The sequence below is a fragment of the Larus michahellis genome, chromosome 1 (assembly GCF_964199755.1).
Source record: "Larus michahellis chromosome 1, bLarMic1.1, whole genome shotgun sequence".
Taxonomy (NCBI): Eukaryota; Metazoa; Chordata; class Aves; order Charadriiformes; family Laridae; genus Larus; species Larus michahellis.
The window spans coordinates 195,910,544-195,931,414 of record NC_133896.1 but is presented as its reverse complement, the minus strand read 5'-3'; the positions used below and the strand labels follow the sequence as shown (position 1 = coordinate 195,931,414).

General features: G+C 39.1%; 1 protein-coding gene across 3 annotated transcripts in view; it reads right to left on the bottom strand.

Annotated features, from left to right (window-relative positions):
* The window catches only part of DCLK1 (doublecortin like kinase 1), a 251,623-nt gene that overhangs the window by 223,807 nt on the left and 6,945 nt on the right, over positions 1-20,871 (bottom strand). For all 3 annotated transcript variants that reach the window (XM_074567548.1, XM_074567541.1, XM_074567573.1), the window contains exon 3: positions 13,147-13,493. In XM_074567548.1, the coding sequence (XP_074423649.1) occupies positions 13,147-13,493 (347 nt within the window). The remainder of the gene's footprint in view (positions 1-13,146; positions 13,494-20,871) is intronic.

Genomic DNA, 20,871 nt, shown 5'->3' with positions numbered 1-20,871 from the left:
CTCACGGAGGGCAGATTACCCAGTCTCACGCTCATCATCATGTCCACTGCTAAATAATCAGCCTCTCCTTCTCTACATCTCTATTTCTAAGTGACTGAGATTAAGTACTAATTTAAAGAGGAATTATGTACACCTTACTAATGGCAAAATGTCTTAGTCTTATTTTGCATAAACCAGACATTTAACTGTTATCCAGCATTTGCTGCCTAACCTTGATCAGGACTGCAGGCAGAAGTAGTGTCTTTGTGCTTTCTAATGCAGCACACACCCACCGCACCTGGGAGGACTGTTCCAGCTCCACTTGACAAGCTGAAAATGACTTGTCACCTTTTCTAATCTGCTTGGAGTTTATCTACCAAGTTTAAAGACTTATTTCCAGGGAGTAATCTAAAATAATACAGAAAAAAAGCTAAGGAAAGTTGGTACATGTTTTTAGTGAGGCTTTGTTCCCAAAGAACGGAAATACTTACTGTACAGACAGACTACCATTGATTTGGGATACAAAAACTTCCCACACGCTCTACTTAGGTTCTTTTAGGGGAGAAAATTTGGAGCTGTAAGGCTGCCTGTCATTTCAGGATTCCGGAATGATGTTAAGCCGTGACAGGCTGCTTAAAAAAAAAAAAAAAAAGTAAGCTTGATGAGTGCATAACATCATAACCTTGCTGTTCCAATGCTGCAGAAGGACAAGATGCTGCAGTTTAAAGCTAAAGGCAAGGAAGAACCTCTCCTACCCAGGGGAGGAACTGGAGGCAGTGGTGAAGAGCTTCAATCAGTATAGCCACAATATAGGTCATTTTTCAGAGCACTCGCCTCTTATTTCAGTGATACGCCTGATCATTTGCCTATAAGAGACGAAGCACTGTTAAAGCTTTCCTCTTCCTACAGAGGTACAATGTGACATTCAGTTGTTCCTCTCCCCCTCCTTCTGTAACATTTAAGAGAGCGGTTCCTACTGTATGTTGTGAAAGATGACTGGCATTCACTTGGACTCAGCACAAGAGAAACCAGAGCTTAATTTTCTTTTCTAGGACAGCCCTCCTCCATCTGCAGATAGAAGGGTTCGTTTTTCACAGGGATGCCACATTTAAAAGCTACTCCTCCTACAGTGTCACTGAAAACTTGCCAGAGAAAGGAAAGTCTCATCCTTTCACTCTCATCACCCCCCTCCCCTCACAACCAACCAAAGTATAAAACACAACAGGCCACATATCAGGACCCCACATTTAAATACTGCTGCTTAAACAAGATTAAAATAAAGCTCCAATATAAATTTTGGTTTAAAGTATTTTTCAGGAAGGTTATGGGGCAGATGTATTCATTTTGACAAATACTTTAACTGAAAATGTCGGACATTTTATTAACTACCAGAATATTCATACATGACTATAAAAGGTTTTACTTCTTTTCAATCTTGTATTATAGAAATGGAGCCCCAGAGAGACTTTACCTGGTTGCTTGGCATCTCCATGCTATGGATACTGAATATTCAAGTTTATTTGTTGCTAAATTTAACCCCAAAAAAGTGAAAAATTCAAGTATCAATGTTCCTGGTTACCAGAGAGTTAGAATAGCCCTGTTCTTCCTATTTCATCCCTTTAGATACCATGTGTCTCTCAACCTTTGCTCATCATACTGAGAGCAATCAATGCTGATATTAGTCCAATTGTCTTTACAGATAAGGTACAGATATTTTACAGATTATTATACAGATATTTTAGTTTGCCTATCTCTCATGAAAAAAGCAGATGTCAACACCTGCTTTCACAAAGATCCTAATCAACTGCACAACAACTAAACACTTCCTGCTTTTATGTCCCATTCTCCTACGTACGTATGCTTTTCCACCATCCCACTGCAACGAAATGCTCAACCCTTCTTGCATTGAAAACCTTCGCATATCACGCTAACTGCACTCTCATCTGGTTTCTGTTCCTCTATTTCTGATAGGCCATTTGATTATTCTTTCCTACATTACCTGCTTCATATTTGCCTTATTAAATTTTACACTGATTGCAGTTCGTGTTCCCAATTCATCAAGATCACACTCTATTTAAACAGATTCCTCCAGAGTATTCGCAATGCTCCTCAATCTGCCCCAGAACAGATGTGTTCTGGTTTAGAAACTGAAACATCCAAATACCAATTTTTTTCCTTAAAGCCTATAAGCCGCCTTCTTTTTCACAAATATACAGAAAACATGTTGGAGCACAGGAGGTATTTTTAAGTAGCAAGAATAAAAGAAGAGAGGTACAATAGCATTTCAAATAGCAATATAGGCTACTCAGACAACAGGAAATAATACAGTGCCTTTTTGTATTCCAGGTGTTCTCACCCTAAACCCACTGCTTCGGTATAAACTCTGCTACCACCATCATACCCACAAAGAGGGGCACTGACCCTGTTCATGCTCACATAGCTACAATAAGAAGGGGACAGAAAATAAAACTACTCTGTATCAGAATCAACAATGCCATACATGGACTTTTTAATGATCATGAACGTCTATGTTTTTAACCTTTTCATTCTTAAGCATCACGACAGAATTATGGCATGCATGAGTTTATTCTCATGTGAACATAGGGTCTCTCATTATCAGTGTCTAGCGTGCCAGGATCGTTTCCCACAACACATGTGTGTTACACTCACCTCCTTCTCAAAGTTATTTCCTCTCCAAGGAGCATGTACATATGCCACTTAAACACTCCATATATTGCATTAGTTTGAATTCAGATTTTGTGTAGGCGTGAGTTGCAAACACACGTTTCATACATGGAGAAACAGCAGAAGGTTAAAGAAATCTTGATTTTAAGCATACGAGATACACAAACAGAACCAAAGAGCCGGACTGTAGAATCTGGACGTTGTGCTCAGGAGACCATTTCACACACAAAACAAACCCCACAGAAAGTGTCATTTCTCAGAGTTTGCTAGATTTTAAATGAAAAGGAGTTGCTGAAATACACAGAAGTAGTAGTTAAAAACTCAAAGACAGTGAAGGAGTGTCCTAGAAAACCTTCAGGAACAAATGATTCAGAGGCAGATAAGAAATCAAGAACGGGAACATGAGACAGCAGGATATTTAGGGGACAATTAGAATAAAGAGTCAAAGGTTGAGCTTTTGGATGCATGCTATATAGCAGCAGCTGCAGTTTGCAATTCAAATTAATGCAAAACAGACACATAACCTGGCTGCAAGGGTATGCAGGTGAAGGTATTTTAAACAGCAAACATTCTTCTATTTAAAAAGTCAGCATGTGCATTTCAAGCAACGTCTGTCTTCTCTCACTTTTAATCACTCTACCCTGGCTATTCCACAAGATGCCCCAAATCTTCCCCTACGGACTGGCAGCTTTGAGAAAATCGTTCCTTCAACTGAGCCAAAAAGATAATTAAAAGCAGTTCAAACTGAGATTTCACTCTCCGTTCACTCAATGAGTAAATGTCTCTTACAGTTTTAAGCTATTAAAGCTCAGAGGAGTTTTATTTAAAAGAAGTTTCTGAGATCCAACATTTAATGGAAAACCAAATCCACCAGACAAGTGAAGAGGTAAATCAGCCTTCACTACTTAACATGAGTTTTATTATCAGCAACAATCCAACTATGAATTCAAAACCCTATAATGCTTTGCCGTTTCCAGTGGGAGCATACTACGGTCTTCTGTCTTGCTTTCTAAACTTAAACTCACTTTTCTCTGGTAATTTCAAACCCATCTGTCCTCATTTTTATCTATGTGTAAAGTACCATACTCTGTCCTGCATACCTCAGGTCCCTGAAGACTTCTTTGCTCTTCTATGAATTCAAGCATTCAGTCCTATGAAAGAAGCTCAATTCCGTCCTCAGCAGCCTTCTCAAGAAAAAAACCTCGTTGTAGCAGGTGGTCTGACCTACTTCAAAAGTTTTTTGGGGGGAAAATGTAACAGAAAATACTTAATAAAATTTAAGAACAAACTATATGGGATATACACCTTGTCACATACCATTAACCAGTGATATCATGAAAACAGCCTCAGAAGAGTTTTATTTATAAAAACCTGAGACATTTTCAGCACACTACTGTCTTCATTCAGCACAATGGAAATATTTTAACTTAATGGTAATTGTATTAGTTCCTAAATCTGATTAAGTCGGGACGTTCTGCCTCCATGAACTGGCACACAGTACTGGGGACGTAGATTCAGAAGAGATTAAGTCAATAGTTCCTACAGGATTGAACAAATTATTTTCAAGCTTAAAGAGGAATGGAGGGGTAAAGGGGCAGAATACATTGTACATCACTGATTTAATAATACTTAATATTGTTGTCCCTGAACATCGTCTAAGTCTCAGTCCCACTTCTACTGAAATTCTCAGGAGAAATCCTCAGACACGCAGAATAAGGAAACAGAATTGCATCTCCAACTTCTGTATGTAGCAGGGTTCATTTAAGAAAGAATCTTTCTAGAGTTAGAGACCTGAATTCATCTTGATTAACCTGATGAGCACCCGAGAAGTATGTCATTGCCCTAGACTCGCTTTCTGTGGAAAAAGAACCATGAGAGGCAATTCCAGACCAAACAGGTAGAATATCCAAAGACATTTGTGTTTCTTGCCACTCACTGTAATAGATGGCAAAGTGCATGGCTTAAGAAGTTGGAAAGTATCGAAAATAAGAGAAGATCCTTCACAGTTGACTGCAGTTTCGGAAAAGAAACCAGGTTCATAAAAGCTTAATTAGAAAAAGCAAGGTACAAAATTAGGCTATAACTACCATTTCCTCCACTGTCAGTAATGTTAGGACTATTTTGCTAATATCAATTATGTTTTGTGGTGGTTTAAAAATCTTGGTTCCTATAAACAGGTAGAGAGAAATTAAAGGATTAGGCTTCACAGAAAGAGACAGCCAGCAACAGAATATTTATATAGTTTGCCCTCTCAATATTCATCATTCACAGAAGAATTTTTTTCTACACAACAGCTTGGCAAAAAGTTGTTGAAGAGAAGTGTGAGTGGAAAGAAGTAAGTAATCAAGGACATAATTGCACTAAGTCTCAGGCAGCTGTTCAAACTTGAGTTATCAGCCTTTAGTTTATTAATTTAACTTTTTCAAAAGAGAGATTATCAAGATTTTCCCAGTGTTGGTGCAAAAATTCAAGGCTCAACAAAACAAGGACAAAATTACACTAAAATGCCTACATTAAAAAACAAGTATTTAAATTCTAATAAGCCACATGCAGTACTAAGACTTTTTCCTATGAATAGTATAATTTAATTTCTTAGGAAAGACACACCTACTACAAAAAACGATGAGATGATAATGTTTTTTTCTTTTGATGATGCTTAGAATTCTGCTAAATGGCTGTAATTCTTAATCTTCTTGTAACAACTACTTTTAGAAGGAAAAGAAACAACCCAGCAAATTCAAGATTCATTACTTTTTTGGTTGGTTGGTTTTGTTTTTAGTGGGGTTTTTTTGCTGGTTGTTTGGTTTTTTGTTTTGGGGTTTTTGGGGGGTTTTTTTGGTTATTTTACAGTCTTACTAAACCATACCACTTCAGAGACAGGGAGAGGGGAAATACACACACCACACTTACTTATGCCAATGAAAAAAATATTTCTAACAGCTTCAGACAGTAAAAATAAAATCATCCCAGTGAACATGACAGTTTGGCAATCCACACTGTAAAGTCTTCAAACTATTGAGCTCAGATCATTCAGTGAAAGTCACGAAATACAGTACCTCAGCAGGAAGCAGGAACAGTACAGAGAAAGTTTAGGACAACTACTATTTGAAAGCATAAAGCACAAAAAGATTTCAGCTGTTGACAAGAGAACCTATCTGGTCCTGAGGACTGCATGTTAGTAGTGAACAGTGGAGACTCTTTTCAGTGATCAACAGTAATCTCACACCCATCTCCACAACACATTTGTGAGCATCATCAGAGAAATCTGAAAGCACTCTTCCAAGTCCCCTTTCACCAAACAAGTAAGGACAAAAACCACACCCAAAACCACCACCACCACGACCATATAGTTGGGGATGTTTCCACCTGCTCTTCCTCCCCCCCCTAGTCAGCAATACTTAACTGGATGAGAAGCTCTTCTTAGTTATATTGTACATTTAAAGTAATGAAGCAAAGTCAAGATGTACAGGAAAAGGACACTTATTCTAGCAACTGATAGTTCTGAATGACCACACCATCTCCTTCCCACTGAGGCACCCTTCCTCACACTTACAAAATATGATACTCTGCCTTTAAGGACCTGGAAATTACTCTTCCTTAAAAAGGGTTTCTAACTGTGCACAAACTCTCTGATGAGTAGCTGTATATCCTTATAAGACAGTAAGATCAACTTATGTGATATTTAAAGCATACTGAAGCAGATATGCAAGTTCTCAGTCTTATTCAATTAATAACAGCTTTTCTTTTGCACAGCATGAAAGACAATCTAAACGTCGCAGAAGATGGCACCTTCTCTCCTTAATTTTCAAAGTCAGCCTTCAGTTCTTAAGGGATGCCAGTTAGCAACCCTGGAAACTTCTATTGTGAAGAGAGCTTTTAGAGATGGAGCAACACAGTTGTCAATCTCAGCTTAATAGGAACCGACCTCAGACAAATGAATGAACACACTGATTTCAATTAGGAATGGGCTTCTGTTCTCTTCTTTACAGAAGACTTTATTTGAGTAACAATTAAATGTGTTAGTCAATGTCATAACATGACATCAAAACAGCCTACCCAGAGCCACAAGGGTTCAAGGACCTATCACAGCTCTCCTCTAACACCAGGATAATACCAATTGCCAGCAAACTGTCTACCCTAGCATGTATTTGAATGATTTTGAACCAGATTTTGATGTTTTTCTTACTAGACTAATTTGTAATGGAAGTCCACTTCTCTCAATAGGAGTCATAAGAATCTTCCAAGGCCCTCAGACCCCATCACCACCTGCTGAGACAGACTGAAAAACAAACAAAACAAAACAATCAGTGACTGAAAATTGTCTATCATGTCTTCAAAAGGGGTCTTTATCCCAGTATTGAGAAAAAAATCCTCATCTTTTAAGTCCTGCCCCAAAATCAGTTTCAAAATACCAAAGCCAGAAATTATATATCTTCCAGAGAAAGAAAAAGTTTTTGATTAAATATACTGCAGGCAGGAAGGAGGAAAAGTGAGGTGTATTAAAAGCTGGAGAGGTGCTCTTTGTTCTTAGAGAGTGTCTATCACAGCTACGTAACACAGTGTTCGGTTAGCATCTCCCAAACAGGGCCCTAAACTTCCTGTCTAAAATTAAGCAGCACAGGTATTTTCTGAGGGGTATGGCCATCTACTATTCACATTAGAAACCCTTTAGGAAAGAAACAGTTTGTACAGTGTAAGCACAATGGGTTTCAGGTCCTGAGGTGCAATATTAAAGTACCACCTCAAAAATAAGCACAAGTTTCTCTAGCTGTTGCTTCCCTGATAAAATGCTTGTGCGATCTGCAGAAGCTGCCTTACTTAACATTTGCTCCCAATTAGTCAGTGTCTCACAGCTACATCTCACAGAGAATTCACCATGTTCAATCAACACAACCCCTGTGTGCCTGTGGCTGGCAGGGCGCTCCAAAGCCTTCAACAAAAGAGAGAAGTTAAAACTACTGCACTCGAGAGAGGTCATACAGAAGATAAAATAGCTCTTATTGTCCACATTTTTCAAATTACAAATAATTTTAAGTTGCATGCATCTCAAGTGGATGGCAACTACAACTGAAGAACAAATAAAAAGAGCAGGCACAACCAGTCACCCTTAAATTTAAATGCGCCTTCTATATTAAGAATGGAACTGATTACAAGCGCTGATGTGAATCAAAATTACACAGCACACACAAAACAAGTCACTTGCTGCACATAAATTGGATTTTGTTTAACATTTATTTTGTCTAGATTGTTGTATAACATACGCTACACAAATGCTAAGCAGAGAATGTTTTTTCATGAACGATACCTACCATGCTTTATGTAGGCTTTTCTGTACCAATGACAATCAAGGTCTAGAGAAAGACATTTGAGATCTTTAATCCACCCTACAAAAGGGTAGATTTGGCCAAGAATTTACTGTAGAATACAGACATTATTACCAAATGTTTTTGACTTGTTAAGAGCAAAACAATACAAAGCACATGTTCAGTTTAGGTGTAGGTGCAAAGAGTTGGTTTCTTTTTCTTGAGAGAGTACTTTATTAAAACAGTAGTACTAATTCCTTGTCAAAAATTAAAGATATTAGGTGCCTTCACAGAGAGAAGTCCACAGGAGAGGGAGCTTGTTTGTATCATATCCCCTTTACTGTGGGGTTCCAATAGAAAACAAAAACACATTCCACCCAATGAAGAAGAGTCAAGCTTTCCAGCACTGTGATGTTCCCTCTCCTTGCAGCCACAATTTTTTAAAAGTGGTTTTAATGGCTTAAAGCAAGGTTATTGAGGGACTCGCTCCCATTCCACCCTCCGCCTCTCAACACACGTTTCTGTAAGGTATCTTTAAGTAACAGTAGCTGTATTTCATATTTGTAAAGGTAGTTTGATTTGAAATAAAATATTTTTTAAAAAATAAAATCAGATAGTGACTTTTATTCTGGTATCTCTGCCACTGACCACTTAGCTGTCTAGAGCCAAATCCACAGCATAATACTTCAACTGAAAAAATAATTTGCATGATTGCATCTAGTTAAGCTAAACAAACCACCTGTTCAAATAAGGAGGTCTCATTATAAACCAGATGTTTGTTCTTCCAAAAGCAAATGGAGGACTTACAAGGTGATAAAGCACTTTTGTCCAAACTTTAGTCTTTGTCTAAACATGCAAATTGTAAATACCTTGTACAAATGCACACACCATAACGCTTCTAAAAACTGCACTGTTTCACAGCTTTGCTGTTATATGTGACCACCATTGGTATTCTCTCATTTTATCATTGGTGTTGTTCTAGAAGTGCATTGGTACACAGAAACCAGAGAACTGAGCTTGCAACACAGCAACCAGGCTCTATCTCCACGGGCAGCTTGTACCCTTGATGTTTGCATTGTGTGTATACACACACTGCCTTTTACAAAACCATATTTTCATGCACACCAAACTAAAAATGACACCTACTGTTAAGGGAAGGTTAAAAAACTAAAAAATAAACTGAAATAGTGCAGCTACAGTAAAGCAAGAAATACTTTAGCAACAAGAAAGTGTTCCTTCTCTGCACAAGTACATGAGAATGTTAAGGGTCAATACTAACAATGTCTTTTCATGCACTTAAACAACCTTTTAATATTAAAAAAAAAAAAAAAAGTAATGCTCACAGTAAGTGCCCTCATGATCTGAATTCCTACAAGCAGCTATTAAACCTATTCATTCTATTTTTATTTTTGTTACACAGCAAATTTGGCAAGAAGAACACTTCAAGACCTCCCCCTGGATAGGTTTTAATTTTGGCCTGAGCTTGTAAGACTGTTAAACACTTTCTAGAGTCCCATCATCATCTTCAGATTCATCAGTATCTTAGAGGGAAGTGATTCTCTCTCTTCCTCCAAACATCACCAGTTCATTGTACCAGTAGAAAAAATAAGTACATCCATAAAAATACACATATACTATTCTAGACACAGTATGAAACTTACCCTGCTTTGATAAATCATTAATAACTGAACTGTGAATGTATGCTAAATACAGGACACCAATGTGCTATATGATCAGATTACAGTTGTATGTTATGCCCCTTTTTGTGCAAATTAAATTATACTCTGAAGTTTCAGAAATATTGCAGTCAAAATATAGATTCTAACATGAGTTATAAGTAAATGGAATAAACCACTAGTTACCCTGCCTGTAACAAGAAATACATTTTAACAAAACTAAATTAAATGAATGAAATCCAAAGTACACACCTACTCAGTACCAGAAATTATAACTTTCCTCAGGTACTGAGTGTCCCAGCACTACCTGCCTCACCAAGACAAGCTCTTTGCATTGTCATCAAATTTCATAGGCCACCATTTAAATTTCTTTTAACTGAGCACATTCATTAATGTCCTTTAGAGATACAAATGAAAACATCACAACTAACCAGGATGTTGGAGGGAAAGCATTGAAGCTCAGTTCCTCAATGTGTAGTGTCAGTATGGGACAACCACCTGACTCAGATGCCCAGTTAAGACTCTGGACTCCTACTACTCTCTTTTGATTAGCCTGAGGCATCTAATGATAGTACCCACCACCAGTATGCATACTTCATTGCCTATCTGCACTAATGATATATGAGACTCATGCCAATTTTTGCCATGGATGGGTAATTCCAGTGTTGGCTTCATGAAATAAACTCACAAGAGATGACTGTACAGAACAGCCTTTCTCCAAGTTACATTCCCAACAAATAATCCATGGAGAGCTTTAGTCTCTTATCCTTACAGTAAATTACTTTTCTTGGCTCACAGCTTTAAGATTTTATTGATTTTTAAGTTAGCGATGAAAGATTTAATCACAGATTTGTAGATTTAACCACTGAACACAGGCTCTTCCAGAACCTTCCAAGCTCCAATAGGAGTCACAGTAGAAGTTCCCAGCTATAAACACTACTGGGAAAATTTTGGATTTGCCATGGATTTACTCCCAGTAATCATTCACAGCTTGAGTTTAGCAATAAAGAAATCCATCATCGTGCCCCCAACGCCATCTGGGAGCTCAGGCTTTTGGCAGAGGAAAATGGAGCAGCGATTGCTTAGCAGCACAGGAAATCAATGACTTCCCCGCGCAGGGGCGAGCAACAGGCTGCTCCTGCTGAGCACGGGATCACTCGTTTCCCTTTCTGCCAGCAAAGCTGCTTTGTACGTGCAGTGAGCAAAGTCTCCATTACACTGGCACAACACACACACACCTTCCCCCAAATCCTGCCCTTACCAGCAGGGTTAGGCAGCCAGCTGTGCAATTTCAACAGAACAGCCAGAAAGGAAAGGAGCAAATACATGTGGAGACACCAGTCTCCGGGAGAGCCTTTAGGCGGGAGGGTTACAGGCTATGAGGTAGGTAACAAATGCCCCAGCACACCAGTGATTTAAGCTCGTCTCAAATCCCATGACTTGAGAAAGGATTCAGCTGAACATTGAAAACATCAAGGTCAGGAAAACCTGGTCTTCCCTTTCCCCCCAGTAGTATGATAGTACTATTTACCTCCAGCAATTAGAGCTCTGAAACAGGTGTAAAGGCTTTTTTTTGTTTTAAGCACACGCATTAGAGGGGAGTTTGGAATATATATTTAAAAAAAAAAAAAAGTGAGCACATTATCCAGGAGACAATAAGCCGCATCGACATCCTTCCAGGCTGCACTTCTTCATAACTAAACCACAAGTTTATTTACATATATAATACAAAACAGATATGCATCCCTTTTTATTGAGAGGGTTTACAGGAACTGGAAGAGTCACTCAAGATCTTCTGTGAAGGTCACAGTAGAGATCACCACTGATCTCTGCAGCTTTTAAATCATAGAATGGTTTCGGTTGGAAGGGACCTTAAAGATCATCTAGTTCCAACCCCCCTGCTGTGGGCAGGGATACCTCCCACTAGCCCAGGCTGCTCAAAGCCCCATCCAGCCTGGTCTTGAATCTCAACTCTTTTCTCAAATTTACTAGCGTTGGTGCTCCCTGGAGCATGAGACAAGGTAAGAAAGATAGGAGTTGCGAGTTTCCCCAGACACGCACTTTACCTTTGCTGCAGGCAAAAAGAACTTCACATCCACATTTTTGCTCCAGGTCAAAGTTCCCAATGAAGTCACAGTAATGGGATCATTTATAGGCATCAGGAACTGAACTATTGTCTGTAACTGATGTCAGAGGTTACCGATACAAAACTGCAGATGGAAGGGACTTCTGGTCAAGCCACACTTGGCTACAATTTAAACCAGTGCTCTGAATAAGCGGCTTGTCCATCAACGAGCCCTCTCTGAGATCAGAGGGTATTGCTGTAGCTGTTTCCAGAGCTATGCTTGTATACTAACCCCAGTAACTGTGGACATGTTAGGATCACCACTGGATCTAGCTGACCATTTACCTGTACCAAGCACATTTTGCAGCATCTCCTGACAGCTACACTGTTAGCTGTATATCTGCAAATTGTTAAGCCTAGAATCTGTAAAACACAGCTATGTTACAGGAGAAATATCTCTAGCAGCTTCTAGCTGCTCAGGGAGACATCCGTCCATCTTTCTACCCACATTCTATACCTCTATCATTTCTTCAGTTTAATAAGTTACATCTGTAAATGCAAATATCTGCCTTATTTCTCTAGAGTCACCATTGCTCTAAATCAATTCAGGTCATGCTGAAATTAGTCTTGCCCTTCACCAGGTTATCAGCTTCTCCCGTTTTGCTATAATTAATACATGTCCGTAGATAAATTACAAATAAAGTTAAAGACAAAAAAAGAAGTAGGATTACTCTGTAATATTTTTTATTGCCCCTCTATCTCCAAGTTCAATAAGAAGCCTCTCAAATCTCACTCTACCCCAATTTAATAAGTCATCAAAAAAGAGACATTACTTGAAGGTATGTCATAGAAGAAACAACATGTAACCTACAAGAGACTCCTCAGTAAGTGTGGTCACCACACATAACCCTACCTGTTTTCCTGCAAAAGGGAAAAAGATCATTCGTTTTCTAAGCTTGCACCTTCTTCATCCATTCTAGCTGCAGTGAGACTCATGACTTGGTCACTCTGGACAGCAGGAGGCCTGCATTTATCATGGTGGAACGTGTCCTCATTGTTTATTCTTACAGTTTATGGAAAGGCAAGTACAATGACTCATAAAATTGCTGCAAGAAAAAGCTGAAACAAGTTAACAGAATGAGCTTCTTTAAAATCACCTCCTTCATCCTTCATTTCCGGCATGCAGAGCCAAAACCACATCACACTTTCGACTGACAGTTTTAGACCTTTTATCATAAATAGTAAGACCATCACTGAGACCAAGTAATGCTTCATGATGTGTTTCCAAACTGCTCACAGATCTTAAGTACACTATAAAGAGTAGAAGACATGGTTCTATATTCTAGAATGAAGTAACTTTTAACTAATGTGCTCTTCTTTTCCTTTTGGAAAATTTTATTTTCTTCATGCTGAGAATTATCATCATGAAAATTCTTACCTGTTTTCCATCTAGTGTGTATAAGCGTTTAACCACCCCTGAATCCAGCTTGATGGCATCGGTTATATCAGTAAGAACCTGTTCAAATGAATGTGCTGTCTTCTTGTTGAGCAGGATGCGGACTGCTTTCCGTGGTTTCACTCCGCTTCTGATGATAGTGACTAGTTTAGGCCTAATGAAATCCTTATTCTCTTTTGCATCTGGAGTACCTCCTTTAGCAGTGGCAAGGGACGGCACTGAACGAGAAGTGGAAGTTGTCTTAACATTCACTGACCAGTTTGGGTTTACATTCTTCGTGTACTCCAGTTTCTTGAAGGGTTCTATGGAACCACATACATAGCTTTCGCCTGCAGAAGCAAAAATGCCGGCAAGTTAGATTGGAGGGTGGAAGGAAAAAAAAACACAAACAAAACAACACAACCAAAAAGCCCCCAACACACCACAGAAAAATACCAAATCAAATCCTTCTCAAATTATTAAACATTATTCTTATCATTCTTGATCTACAGTGCACATGAAGTATTGATCTTCCCTTCTCAGATGCTACAGGCTTTCAAATACCTTTTAAAGATCAGTCGTCAGCTAACCATTCAGAAAACGCTGCTACAAAATCCTTGAAAGCAGCAGTTTTCTCTTCAGAAAACACCATATGCAGTGGGGATCGCTGTTGTCAGTAAGTAGTGTTCATATCTAATCAGCTGCCCAGCCCCAGTGCATTATCACAGTAGTCCCCCAGCCTTCATGCTTAAATGGCCTGCCTTTATCAAACAGCAGGCCCCAGACGTTTCATATTATTTCCTCTGAAGTGTTATCAAAAAACATAGGTTACAAATAACTTTCTATAAAAGGTGGATGTAAGTGTCATTGGAGATTTGTTAAGATTTGATTATTTAAAGCTTTAAGTAGCATAAACCCAGGATACATATAGGCAAGAAATCTCACCGTATTATTCTACTGACTCAATAAATAATATGTGGGGAGGAAAGGAAGGCAAAGAGTAATAACTACAGAGTCCTCACGACAAATTTACAATACTTTAAAGAAAAAAGATTTATTATAGCTTGTATTTCTATTGGAACATTATCTACAATAAAATATTTTTGCAATTACCACACCCACACGATTTCTGGGGAACTATAACATAACCAGAAAACACAAGCACGTCCCTGTTCAGTAACACCTCAATCCAGTCCAGCTGCAGGATGCTGCAAAAGGGGGACATGCTTGGGTGCTCCCAACCTCTCCCTTGAGCTTGAGTGAGTGACTGCACTGCCAGTTGCATCGGGTGCATTGGATCAGCTCGTTGATCTGACTGAACATAAAAAAAGACAATACTAATTTTGCAACAAGAAGCTGATCCAGTTCACCCTCTGGCTGCAAAAAAAATCCCAGCGAAAACAATATTAGATCCAGCAAGACCACACCTTCTGGCAGCCTGCAATTAAATTCTGTTACAAATAATGCAAAATCCTATCCTGAACAATACCACAACATCTGAGATTTTTTAATTCTTCTGGGTTCAGTAGTTCAGTGTATGCGAACAGCACAGAGGCATTCATGTTAGCCGTTTAGCCCAAGGTACTAAAATAAAAACAGAACAAAACTCAGGGATGTACCTCCTATGCCAAAAAGCACATTAGAACCAAAGATTTTCCTAATGATCCCTGCCCTAAGGAACGAAGACTCACAGTTCAATTATTAAAAAAAAAAAAAAAAAAGACAGAAAAAGAAGTATTTAAATTCTACTTCTGGACACAAATTTTCGTTTCAGGGCACCCAACCCAATCCCACAGGCAATACAGCACACAAGGAATGCTGGCAGATATACAGAGTTACCACAGTTAGAAACGGGGAGGTGGGGAAATCCACTGGGAAATGGGGCCCCAGATGCAACAGAGGTTCAAGTCTGTTGGCGCAATGCTCCAAGGGTGAGACAGTAACACAATGTACAGTGATTATCAGGCAAGGCAATGGAAAAGAAAGAAGTCAGAGCAACATGCACTGATGGATCACTGAGCAGAAAAAATAAACGCAATGACAGCATAAGATCATGCAAGAACGATAAAGATTTTTGGTGGGTTTTTTTGGTTTTTGTTTCATTTTTTTTTTAAGACTGTTTTTAAAGCAGAACAAAATGCAGCGTGGGAGATGAAGTAAGACATTCCAACGCTTACTAGCCATCATGTAAATTCAAGTTAATCCACGCTTTGCAGCAACAAGTAAAGCGTTAAGAAAACAGAATCATAGAATGGTTCAGGTTAGAAGGGACCTTAAAGATCATCTAGTTCTAACCCCCCTGCCATGAGCAGGGGGTTTAATAATTTAATAATGGAATAATAATTTAAGATAGACTATTCACACCAACCTTACAAAGGTAAACTCTTCCTTTTATCCATTGTATATATATTAGAGAAAGATACATATATGGTAACATATATATATGGTAACATCAGAACAGAAAGGCTTAGCTGCAGTAATGATCCAAGAGCGATCAAACAGTACATACTATCTTTTATCTGTGTCCCTGTCCAATATTTTAGCACAAGCTACCCGATTACAGAATGCAAGGGTCAGAATGCACCCACAGCACCACATCCATAAAATTAAAATTTTAAAAAGACATTAATAGTGTTTTGTAAGGGGAAAAAAAAAATAAAAAAGATCCTCCTATGGATAGAACTGCATTTAATACAATAAATGCCTGTTCCGTAAAATACTGCATAAGTCTCTTTTATAATTTTTTAAACAAAATTTATTCTTGCCTCCACTTGTGTTTGCTGTAACGCTAAAAATCCACCTGCAAACTTTTTTTGTTTTGGGGGGGTGTGTGTGTATAAAAATCAGAGTTTCAGGTTCAGTGCAATCAGAGAAATTGTTCTGTTTATTTGCATGAAATTTATTTAAAAACAAGTCTTTATGTTAAAACTCACTTCTCAAAGGGTAGGTATATAAACAAATGGTCACATTATACCCAGAAGACTTACATTCAGTTTATTAAGAACTCTTTTGGTTCCCCTTGTTGAAAGGACAGCATTCCACATGATTTTAAATCAGCTATATTTAAAGGCCAGCTGGGTTCCTTGTAGCTTCTAACAGCATGTTAGCTCTTCATTACAGAACTAATTTTGGTGTAAATGACCATAAAAAAGACCAATACAATCACTGAAGTTATGGGATTGTTTTAACATCAGACTTTTTCCCTTTCTTCATTTCCAACAGTACTATATTACATGAATAAAATATTTGCACCAAGATTATTTTTTTTTCCACTTGAAGAGGCTCATATTTAACTCCACAATATCTTGGAGGCAGAGTATCCAAGGCCTTCTAAAATGAAATATCTTTAGTAAGAACTACCTTCTATACGAAAATAGAAATACAGACTTCTCTCCCATAATACTGTTATTTAAGACTGTTTATACTTCAATGAAGTGCTGGGGCTTATTAACCTTCAAGGATGTTAGCCAGGGACTGCAGTTCTCCTTCATGGTGGCCCTCAGGACCAGGCCTATAAGAACAAAAACTAAAAGGACAAGACCTCTATGTCCTAAAAGTATCTTATATCTGATCTTAAGATCAGTAAACCCTGTTTTATGGTGACATCCAGCAAATTTTAAGTACTCCAAGCACTAGAAACCTCCAAACACAAGCTTAAATTTCCTGAACATGGGACCCACCCTGTCAGCTGCTAGAAATTTCAATGTCCAGTCTAATCCTTTAGCCCCTGTGGTGTTTGTATGCAGAGGAAATCTCAAAGACAAGGACAAAAAGCCTTCACCTGGATTTTCACCCTCTCTTCCTTTTCACAGTTACATTAAAGAGAGAAGAATGCAAAGAAGTTTTGCACGGGGCTATAGTCCAATAAATCCACCTTCTGCCTTAACTATTGCTTCCTCACCAAAACTATTAGGTGATGACACGATTTTCTTTTTTTTTCCTTTTTATTTTCATTAACCTTTGACTACAACTGCCTTGCAGACAACAGACTCGCCCCCATGACTTGTACCTGAGGGGAGACAGAAGCTGTGATCCGCGGACAGGCAACACCAGTAGCAAGTTGGTTTTCCCAGCTCCAAAGCACCAGGAAAATACACCTCTGGTGATAATCCCACTGAGCACCATCAGCTCTTACTCTGGGTCAGGCCTGGGCACACATATAGCCCAGAAACATCGTCTTTGACTAACTGGCAGCTGGAGGAAGAAGGTAACAATCTTCAAGCACTGGATTTGTAAGGGAGCATGTGTGTTGAAGAACGAATCTTTGGAGATACTGGATTGAAGAAAAGCATAGAAGAGACAGCCCACTTAAAGTGTCTATTTGACTACAGCTCCCCAAGAGAGGAGAGCGAGCATTTCACAGTGCAGTCAGCTGTCACTAATGATATTTTGACTCTTGATTACACTATCAATAGCCATTAGAAAAAGAAAAGGGGGACACCCAGCTGTTTTTGGGATATCTGACATCTGGGAAAAGTCATTACTGCATCTTAGAAAGAATCCCTTTCCTGACAGCCCTCCTGCCTCCTCACAGGAAAAGTGCAAATAGAAAACACACACCACTTTAACCTTTAAAGAAAAATAAAAAGATGCTTGTTTGCCAGTTCTGAACCAGTAATCCTGCAATTTAAGCTGTGCAAGTGCTCAACACTTCAGGAAATTCCATGTGGAACAATTAAAATAAATCTTAGCATTGAGAAGCTAATCAGAAAGCTAATCATGTAGAAGGCCAGATCCCAAAACGCAGTTTATGCTTAAAAAAAAAACCAAAACAAAACAAACAAAAACCTACTACCTGCAGTTACACACCTGTCGAATTTCAATGCAGCTGAACCACCACAGCCATGTAACACTGAAAGACAGATCTTATAGGTCATGACAGAATTTCATTATATGCATTGTGGATTAAAAATATAATTTAAAAAATAATATCTATGTACAAGGTGGCTGCTAAGGAGACATTGAATCACTGCCCATAAGTGATGGAGCTTTCCTGATGCAAGTTTTGATTCCCTCTTTGGCATATTGGTATTAACAGTTAGTTTGTTTCCTTCAGCTTGCCGATATTCTCACTACAAGAATGATCAAGGCATTATCTCTTAAAAATGCATTTGCATTGCTTTTCTCTGCTAAAGGCAGCTTGGCCTAAAATGGTTTCATAAAGAAGCCAGCTGGCCGTAGGTGAAAACCCTGGAGAAGGAATAAAGAACCTGTTTGAACCATGCAAGCAGAGAAGGAAAAACCAACCCTTCTTTGTGAGGCAACAGGACTGCCAAATTATTAAAAACAGCGTTGATTCCTCATAGGCGAGTATGTACGAAGAAAGGAAAGTTAATTTATGGGCCCACCAGAGACAGAGGAACTGTATTAATCGCACACTTTGGTGGTGAGGCACCGTGGTGAGGCTGCTCAGTGCAGCAGTCAGTCATTGCGGTCCTTTTCCCCAACATATGGGGCAATAAAAAAATTAAGAGAACAGGGAAGGGACTGGCACCCCCAGCACCCTGTGCAACAGGCACACTTGCCCTTCCTCACTTCCACCTCTTGGTTTTATACATGCAAAAAGGCAGAAGAGCAATCTCTCAGGGAAAAGGACAAAGATTTCTGACTATCACTCAGCACGCAGAGCAGACTGCAAAAGGAAGATGACCTGAATCAAATAAGTTACTACCTGATAGTTCCCAAACGCGTTAGTTAATAGAGCAATAACCTACTTAAACTACATTACTGCTGCCTTGTGTTTCTGCAGTGTCTGAAAAAAATGCAACACTGCAAAAGAAATGGAACATCTACGGGAAATAAATCTGACCTACCCATGTTCACTGAGCAATCCAATGCACAAGGAACTTTAAATCAGATCTCCTCAGACCTTTTAAAGGACTTCTTTTGCACATGATTCTTTCTGTTCAGCTCAGACTAAAAATTCTTTTTTTTCCCTCATCAAAAGTCAGTGACTATCAAGATAAAGACATACTTCCTCCGTCTCTGCCCTCCCAAATTTCCAGTGTCTCACTACAAGCAAGATAGGCGTTATACATGCATAAAAAAAAATAACTAGAAAGAACCTAGAATAATAAACCACGGGACCTTCCAAGAAGTTAAGGAAGACACAATGTGAATCAACTGGCTAATGGATGGATCTTCTCAAATTCATGAAATAAAATAATCAAAGAAACAGTGCCAGAACAACCCTCTACCATTTTATGCAAGAGGATTATTCAGCTGTTTGTTTATTAAACAATATAAGGATTGCAGGCATTTCTGCCACAGGATCCAGTCCAAGTTTCACTAACTTGGATAGCTCTGGATCAAGTCCATGGTAAATATCCAGTGTAAATTCAATCCCATAAACAAATGTCCACATAGATTCAGCTCTACAAACATTTAAACAGATACTTTACTATTATTATTTTGATAGCATATTACATATGCATATGAATCCTCCCAGCCCATCAGTTCCCAGCTGCTGAGGTAGGCATGGCTTAGAAGAAAGAGCATTACCTCCAGAGCGCATCAGAGACCACATCAACCTGGCCACGACTTACATTCTGGCCTGGCTGGGCTTCCCACCAGCACCGCTGGAGCGGGTCACAGAGTCAAGGAAGAAGCAAGGTAGAAGAGGGAAAAGCTGAGGTAAGAGGGATGAGGTGACAGTGGGATTACCGAGACCCACATACAAAAACAGTCAGGGACTGTCACAGCCCACTGCTCTGGCCTTTTGAACTCTCCAGTGGCAGGCAGCTTCTCTGCTACATCAAACGCAAACCACCTGCCTCCACTCGCACAAGCCTTCCCACAGCCCTCACGTGGGCCATCATCTCCTCTGCCACTGCAGGGAGGTTCACATCTCCCAGGAGTTAGTAGCCAGTTACAGCCATTACCAGATTTTAAACGTGGCATATCTGTGGTCTTTCAAACTGCTCCTTCAATGAGGACTGCAGCTCTGCAATAACTCCCGACAGACATTCATTTTTCTTTTCCAGATTATTCCTTAAAACTGTTTTTGCCATTATGCCTACATAAAATGTGCACGCACGCATACAAGTCTTTACAATAGTTTGGCAGTGCACCCAGTATCGACATGTGACGATGCTGTTTCCCAGTACTCTCTCAGCCTTGTGGTTTGGGGTTTTTGGTTTGTCTTTGACTGCCAGCTCTCTGCTGCAGGGTTCATCTTTTGTGGTAGGTATTGTGGAAACCTAAAACAATTGATTCTGGTACATACCCAAGACTCTGAGGTAATATTATAATAGAAATTAATGAGAAAGGGATGCAGTTCTGGCTGTGGATTGATTCTGTGGTCTTTGTTCCACATAGCAGGACCCCAGGAGTAAAAACTGTAAATAATACTCTTTGTTTCAGAGTTATCATGCTCATTCCAATCTATTACTGTTCTTGTTACACTGTTCAATGGTCATTTTTGGGGTAAGACCCACCAGTCCACCTCTGCCTCAGCTTTAACGATAGTACACTTTTGGAAAAGCAAAAGGCATTTAGTCCTTTCCTGAGACTTTGTTTACAGCGAGACAATTTAGCCTTAAGAGCAACTTCATCTTTATTGTTTCTACATGCTTTGATTACATGCCGTACCTAGGGAATAAAGTCATGTCACATTTGGAAATAATTCTTTAAAGGCAAAGGGGTCCTGAACATCAGGTCTGACAAAAAGAAGGTAACCTGAATCCATTGCATTCTTGCCTTCATCTAAGGTGACAGGAGAAGTTACAG